We start from the raw sequence: 8183 nt of genomic DNA on the forward strand, positions 1-8183 counted from the left end.
TGGAAATCCTGTGTGTCCTTTGACACACTTTTCAATATAGCTTTCTTTTTTCACCCCCCTAGGTGATGTATAATTGAGGCTTCTTATGTAGTACCTTCCAAGGAATACCAGTGACTTTCAGCATCACTAGTTTGAGAAGGCTGGCAATCTCCCTGATGTCATGAATATTTAATTAAAAATCCATTTTTCTGTTATGACTTAAAAATCCATTTTTCTGTTATGACTTTTAACATTAGTAAACTCCATTTCTTTTTATTTTGATGGTAGGACTGCTTATTCTCAGTAGCCTGTTTTAGGAAAGAAAATTACTTTGTTTTATTGATTCACTTGGAACTTCTACAAAGGGCGATTTTACTTTTTTTTCCCAGCAACTACATTACAACAACCCTGTGTATGCTTTCTTACTTTATTACAATTAAGATAAGAAACCACCGTAGATGTAAAAATAAGTCTCTCTTCCCTACTTAACTACCCTTAGGATCCTGCTGCTCCTAAAGTCTATTTTCCCAGGCTATGCTATCCAGTGGAGATGTGGGTTAAATAACCATTTCTGAAACTAGTTTGCCTGCATCTTCCTTGATGATTTGATGCTGCTTGATGTTTCCCATCTTTTGGTCTTTCTCCAGTTACAACTTGAATGCTAATGTGAGGCCATCACCCATTGGAAGCATGCTGATATTGATGCGTGCATCTCTGAGAAGCTTCTCATTGAGGTGGTGGATGCCCTGGGTTTCCAAGTCGTCCCTTCTTGGTTTTAGCACCTTTCCTTTCCAAAGGACCTATCAAAAACCAAAACAGAACACACAAAAATCCCCCATCATGCGCTTCATTTGTTCCAATGTTTTCTAGAAATAGATATTTTTTATTGTATTTCAGATTTTTAGTGGTCTCTGGCATGGAACTTTCAGAAGCAAGCACAATTGAGAGTCCACAGAATTGGCTAGTTGTAATTCTACTGCAAATTAGAAGCTGAAGTAACAGAAACCAAACAGAGCCTATTCAGCTGCCACCATAACCCTGCAGGTGCTTGATGTTTAAAATTGTTGTGTTTCTAATAAAAGTTATTAATTGGTAACTTACTAGTTGTTACTGATTACAAGTGCTATCTTTGATCTTACCTAGATACTGTACATAGTAGAAAATGCACTACAAGACAAATCAGTACTACAGAGCATTCTCTGTACCAAATTTCAACAATTTTGATAAGTTTCCGTTTCACAGACTGTTTATGTACTAACAAATTTAACACAAATTTAACACTTCTTACATCTACAGAGTTTTATTTCTTGCTTATACTAGTGTTTCATATAGTTTTCTTTAGGAATTTATGTTTAGTTTTAAAAGCCTCCTTTGTATAGCATGGAACAAACAATTGGAAACCGAGTTGTAGGTCAGAAGTCACATCAGCAGAAATCCACTGTGGCTTTTCTACTTTCCCAGAAGCAAAAGCAGTAACTCCCTGTGCTACTACCACTACAACTGCAGTACTTACATTATCAATAGCTATTATTCCCCCTTTCTTTATGAGGTGCAAACATTTTTCATAGTACTCATTGTAGCTTTCTTTATCCGCATCAATGAAAGCAAAGTCAAAGGTTTCCGCTTCTCCACTGGCCAACAGTTCATCTAGATGAGCAACAAAGTGAGTCATTACACCCTGGTTAATGCTGTGTAGGAGGAAGTCATACATTTCTGTCAAAGTTCTCATTAAATAATGGTTTTGGTATCTTGACCAGGCAGCTTATTCCTCTACAGCTAATTACTAAAAAAGCTTATCCCACAGAAACTTATCTAGATGTCAGGTATGCTATAAAACATTCACTTCTGAGTTCTGCTTACTTGGAAGTTCATGGAGTAGTTCTAAACCTGCAGAATGCAGCTGGGTCTGATGAAAGCTGCAGTAAAAACAAGTCAAGTGGTTTGTCATAGAACACACCCTACACCTTCACCTAATTTTTGAGCTGACTGAAAAGACATGTTTTCTTAAACATAGTAGGATAGCCAAGTGCCATGATACAAGTTACAAACAAACCCTGTGAGAGATCTTTATCACAGCAAAAGATTGTGTAAGTAGTCCCTCTCTTGGCCAAGGCAAGTGAATCCAATTTTAAGTTCTCCTAAACGGACTGAGAACTCCAAATCACCAGCTGCAGAAGGGCTGTTTGACTGCTGCCTTCCTAAGGTACTCAGTCACTCCTCTCACTGCCCTTATCCTCTTGCCAACAGAGGATCTTTTTGTCTGAAGCATTGCCTGGACAAAGCTGTCCATCAGTGCATCCTAGCAGACTGCTAGTATTTCACCCTTTGGAAAGGATGGATGAATTTGGCAGTAATACAAGGTTATGGATGGATCTGTGGATCCATCAAACAACTTTGCTGGAAATCCTTCTGCCTTCTCTATTCCTAGCACATTTCTTGCATTTTCAAAATATTAGTATTCCTCTGCTCCTCATCTTATCTTTACTTGAATGAGAATAGTAATTGCTTTCCTAATGATCTTGCATGCTTTTGGCTCATCTCAAATTTTAAGTCCTCTGGACACAATTCAATCTAAGTTTTGTATTGGCTTCTGCATTTTTTCTGCACCTCAGCCCTTATTAGAAAACTCTTCCTGTCTATAACAAAGAAATACTTGCTTAGAATGGACAATGGCTAAGAGAAATTTGGCTTTGTCTAATTAATCTGTTTTAAGCAGCTTTCCCATTGTGGCAGTTTAGCCTGGGTGCCTCCTGTTACTACCACATAAGTTACACCTCTGGTGCCCCAAGTGTCCAACCCAGTAAGGTAGACACAGGAAACAGTGTATTTCTACCCATAAGTCCTGTGCCAAATAAATCCATCTGCAAAGTAATTCTCTTCCTCTTTCTTCCCTCTCTGCTCCTGTGGGAGATGCTTCCTATCGAATAACAGTGGGGGACTATCTCAAGGTCTCTTAGGCCTGTCAGGGCCTAATGCCATGAGGAGAAAGGGGCAGAGGCTAGTCTCAGACCTGGCCATTTTGAGACTAGCCTAGCAGTGGGGGGGGGAAGAAAGAGCCCTGGGGCTTTTAGGTATAGCCTCAGATAGGGAGAAGGGAAGTGTTGGGGGGCCTTTGGGTGTGATAGAAGGGACTCTGTATGCTTTGGGATGTCTTTGCCACTACGCTTTGCAGTTTCTGTAAAACGCCATTTGCTTTTCCATTTAAACTTTCCATCACTATCCAATCCATTTGTATGAGTGTCATTCTTTTGCCCTTCTTGGAGCAATAGAGGATCTGTCCAGCTCTAAACCAGCACACCCAGAAGCAGCTGTCAATAGTAATCCATAGATTAAACAAGGTGATGGACAGGATAGGTGAGTGACCAGTAGATTCCACTATACGTAACAAACATTTTCTTCCCCTCTGTTAGTGTATAGCAAACCTGTGACCTTCTGAAGCTGTGAAGTTGCCTGACTTTTTTTTCCATTAATAAAAAATAAAAAAAAAAAGAGAGAAGCTGTCTCACTGTTAGCAGAGGCATCACATCCACATACTTGGTTTTAGATGTCATGGGTATTGTATTCGTGTTCTATTTCTAGGGAATGCAGGAGAAAATAAAAAGGTATTTTAGGTTATTTACCAAGTGTATGAATTGCTGGCTTAATCCGCAGGTCAATTTTATGCTCTATTCCTGCCTAGAATGAAAAAGAGGAAAGAGTTGATGAAAATTGTCAAGAAATAACCTGTTAATAAGTTTCACTCAGGGATGGACTGGTGTTCAGGTATTTCTAGGTTCCAGACAGCACTTAATTTGTCTTTCCAAACTAAACTGTCTTAGCCTCTTTTAATGTTATGAATGCTTGTGGGTGAATGTGCAAGTCTAAGATACCAAAATCCCTTAACATGCAAATGCAGCCCTCTCAACCAGAAAAGATGTTGCTTACCTCCTTCCACAGTGGCTTTCCAATTTTGATGTAGTCCTCATTGATATCACAGGCAATAACTTTGCCATTATCTGGCAGGACAAGTGCCATATTCAAGGTATTGTAACCAGTGAAAACACCTAAGAAAATCATAACAGTCATCAACGCTTAGCACACCGGGAAAAAAAACCCCAACCCTAGAGAGTGAACTTCAGGGCTCCTTTCAGAATTAAAACCCCCAAATGAGCCAAGGACAGCAAATAATTTATGCACTCAAAAGGCTTCACCCTACATTTTAATGTGATAGTGGGTTGGGAGAAATTTTTAATTTAAAAAAAAATAATCTTTTAAGCAAAGCTTTGTGTTGGTTTTCCCCAAATGTCTCCTAGCAGCAGGGCATCGTAACAGCTAGGCCAAGAACAAAGATGGTAGGAAACCATACCTGGCTGCTCAGGGTCAGTTTTGCTTTGGGACATCCTGCTAACATAGGTGTATCAAGGAAGGTGAGTTGGATGCAGGGCCTGTGCATTAAAACTTTTCCTTCTGGTAAGAAATTCATACAGGAAGGAAAGAAGACACCCTGTCCTGCAGCTGCTGGAGATCTAAGTGATCTGTTGATCTTATTTTTTCAGATTGCCTCAGAGCTGACGCTGGAATTACTGAATGCACAGATAGATGAAGTGGGAAGTAAGTGCTACTACTTTTCATGCTGTAGTTTGCCTACCTGTTTACCAAGATGGGTATGCAGTGCAGTGTTTCGATATCTTATGTAAACATGCTGTATTTGGAGATGCACATCCAGGAGCTTTATTCTGCTACAGAGATGGCAAAGTGAAACTCTTACCTATTTCAATAACTTTTTTGGCTTTAATGAGTTTGACCAAATTTGCCATAAGCTGAGCCTGGTCACAGGACACCATCATTTTACTCCTGGGATGCTCAGCAGTGAGCTAGAAAGGGGGGAAATAACACGTTACAACAAGCACTATTGCTTCCAAAAGAGTATTCTAGGGGAAAACAAACCAGACAAACCCCAGGCAAAACAGATACTTCCACATTTCTCATTTGAGATGGGTCTGTGTATAATTCATGAGTGAGAAACTGGTTTAAATTTAAGAATTGCTAAGGAGGGCAGGGTGTGTGTCATTAACAGTGGCTAATCTTTCAAAGCAGTACTATGCCCTAAAGTTACCATGGCTGTGGCAAACGCAACAATAGCTATAACTGATGAAGAACCATAGAAGAACCTTTACTGTGAAAGACCTTTATGTCTATTTGCATAATTATTATTTTTTTTAATTCAAGCATAACATTTGTACTTATGCCTCTCAACCTCCAAGACACATAGGATGGTTATATGAACTGCTAGGTTAAAGTCCATTGCCAAAGGTCAGACCATGTGGTTCTGGCTACACGGTGCAGAGCTGAAGGAGCTGTGCCCGTTGAGTGCCAGGTGGGAAGGTCCCTGGCACTGATGAGGGGGCAACAGGAGAAGCACACCTGTGTTATGACAGTTTAATGGACAGGAATGATCCTCCCATTTTGTTTCTTGCTCTAGGGCTCATTCCAACCAACCAGCTCCAATTCTTAACATTTAATTTCTTTTATATAGGAGTAGTCTGTCTCAATTGGTATGACTCAATCCTGAGTCAGGAGATGTGTTCTGAGCCTTGCTGAAGGACATCACCTCTCTGAGACAGTTTCCTTGTATGTCAACTAAATAACAGAAGGAATCTGTTCAAGGCAAACTCAGGTGCAGCCCAAACACATGGGCTTGAGAGCCATGGATAAAAAGACATGTTTAAAATACATGCCAATACTATTACTTATTTTGGTAATCCTAAACATTGAATCATAGAATCATAGAATTGTTAGGGTTGGAAGGGACCTCAAGGATCATCTAGTTCCAACCCCCTGCCATGGGCAGGGACACCTCACGCTAGATCAGGTTGCCCAGAGCCACATCCAGCCTGGCCTTAAAAACCTGCCCTCCCAGGGCAACCTGCTCCAGTGTCTTACCACCCTCATGGTGAAGAACTTCTTCCTAACATCCAATTTGAATCTACTCACTTCTAGTATTGCTCCATTCCCCCTAGTCCTATCACTACGTGACACCCTAAAAAGTCCCTCACCAGCTTTCTTGTAGGCCTGATAAAGATACTGGAAAGCCACAACTAGGTCTCCTCAGAGCCTTCTCTTCTCCAGACTGAATAGCCCCAACTCCCTCAGTCTGTCCTCACAGGAGAGGTGCTCCAGCCAAGAGTCTGGGTATTATCAGTTCAAAAGAAACTTGAATGTGCACACAAATATGATGAAGGACGGAATAACACAGAGTCCAGCACTTCAGGAGGAGGTGCAAGTGATGCCAAGAGGCCTAAGTGGAATGGTAAGGGCACTGAAAAGCTGTGTTGTGCGATAAAATACTGACCAGACGCAGCTTCTTTAGAACTGGATGTTCCCGCAAAGAATGATCCAATATGTACTGCTGGAGAGGGCTGCTTTTATCAATAATGGATGATTTGGGTGTCCCCAAAACCAAAGAAGGGTATCTTTTACCTACCAAAACAAAAAAATCCACAACATTTTTTTGCTCAATTATTGCCTGCTTAAATAAACACTTTGGTATTACTAAAGGTCAAAGTGTTCTGTTCTCAAAAATGCAGTGAAGAGGAAAATGCAATGTAGCTGGGCAGCTCCGTGGACCATAATCTTTTGGGTTCCCCCCCCCCCCCGCTTTTAAACCTCTAAGACATCCAGCTCGAGTCTACAAAGGCTGAAATGGAAAGGCTTGCGTACTATGGTGTTCAGTGGCCACTGTGACAGTTACAAGCTGTCATATTCTTCTAGGCCAAATGTCCACATCAAAACTGAAAGGGCAAGTGTAAGGAGAGAAGCATGCATGAAGTACTTAATTTTCTTAGTCTTTGGACCGTGTTTTGAAGATGGGTAGAGGCCTCTGGTCTTCAGGACAGTCAATTCATGCTGCTTCTTAAGCTCTGTGTTCTGCTACTGATAGTGTCCTGTCCTATAGCCAGGGAAAATCTAGTACTGCTCAAAAGCTTGTTCAGCATTAAATGAGCATGTAAAACAGTAGGTGCTGAAAGCTGAAGTTTAAGGATTATTGTTTGTCTACTTAAATACAGAATTGATCCTAATGCTTGTTTTACCAAACGGGGCAGATATTTTAAAGACATTAAAACAAAACAAAAAAATAAGAAAAAAGAAACCAAACTCATCAGTTTCACATCTCGGTAGTTGTTATTAAAGAACACTTCTATTTTGAGGCTGTAATTTTATTTTCTGTTAATGGCTCTATTTTACAGACGATTACACCGAAGTGTGGATTATTTCATCAACTTGCTTGAAGTCAAAAGGTAAGCAAACATGGAGCCGCGTTACAAACCCGATACCAGTCTCCTTCCCCTGATGGTCCTAGGCTTGCTCTTCCTCTAACCTCGGGTAATAGAACCGAAACTGTCACCAGAAGAGAAAGCTGTGGCCAGGACTCCGCCACGCCGTTTTCTGGTTGGCCAAATAAACGCAGACAGGGGCCGGACTGGGACCATGTCCTCGACCTCAGTCTCCTTGGCCCCAAGGCGCGGTAGCTGGACTACAGGAAGCGGCTTGGACTCTGACACCATCAGCGTCTTCACTGTCGCAGCTCCGCGAAATCACGGCTCGCAGGGCAGCCCAGCTCCGGGAGCGCCGAAGGGATTGCTTCCCCGACGGCCGCCTGGCTCTGCCAGGTACTGCCGACTCCCACCCGCCCTCGGGGTGCGTCTGCCCGGGCGCCGCAGTCCCCATCTCGGCCGCGGTGGGGCCAAAGGAGGGGGCTGCCCCTACCCTGAGTGCGTGGAAGCGCCGCTTACCTGCCAGCACCCCCGTGGCAAAGGCGACGCCCAGCATCGCCGTCCCGACGGCCACTTCTTTGGGCACGCCGAAAAGAGGCATTTCGGGGCCGGGAGCGGCGCAGCGAGGCCCTGGCCGGTCACAGGCGAGCACGTGGCGGCAGGGCAGCGTGTCCCGGGGCGGCCCCGGGCCGCCGCCTCCCTTCGGCGGGGCGGGGCGGGGCGAGGCGAGGCTGTCCTTGGGCAGTGGAGCGCTTTCAGCGCCCGCTCGCCGAGGTAGCTGGAGGCTGCGCGTCTCTTTCTTTGCAGTGACAGACTCCGTAACGGCCCGTAAAGTGACAAAAGCAGCCCCTGGGGTTTCTGCCACCACCTCAGAAGATGATACGCCCTCATTGCACTCTTGTTTTAAAACACACCTTGACGTTGTATGCGCTGGTAAAGCGCTCCGACGGT

General features: G+C 43.2%; 1 protein-coding gene across 1 annotated transcript; it reads right to left on the reverse strand.

The window, feature by feature from the left end:
• Window positions 1-606: 606 nt before the first annotated feature.
• COMTD1 (catechol-O-methyltransferase domain containing 1) lies at window positions 607-7845 on the reverse strand. Its single transcript, XM_054163336.1, has 7 exons — window positions 7752-7845; window positions 6311-6438; window positions 4727-4832; window positions 3904-4022; window positions 3600-3654; window positions 1493-1626; window positions 607-779 (listed from the first exon to the last, which is right to left on the reverse strand). Exons 1-7 carry the CDS (start codon window positions 7831-7833, stop codon window positions 627-629), a joined length of 777 nt encoding a protein of 258 aa, XP_054019311.1. The 5' UTR covers window positions 7834-7845; the 3' UTR covers window positions 607-626.
• Window positions 7846-8183: the final 338 nt, after the last annotated feature.

Source organism: Dryobates pubescens, chromosome 8 (assembly GCF_014839835.1).
Source record: "Dryobates pubescens isolate bDryPub1 chromosome 8, bDryPub1.pri, whole genome shotgun sequence".
Classification (NCBI taxonomy): domain Eukaryota; kingdom Metazoa; phylum Chordata; class Aves; order Piciformes; family Picidae; genus Dryobates; species Dryobates pubescens.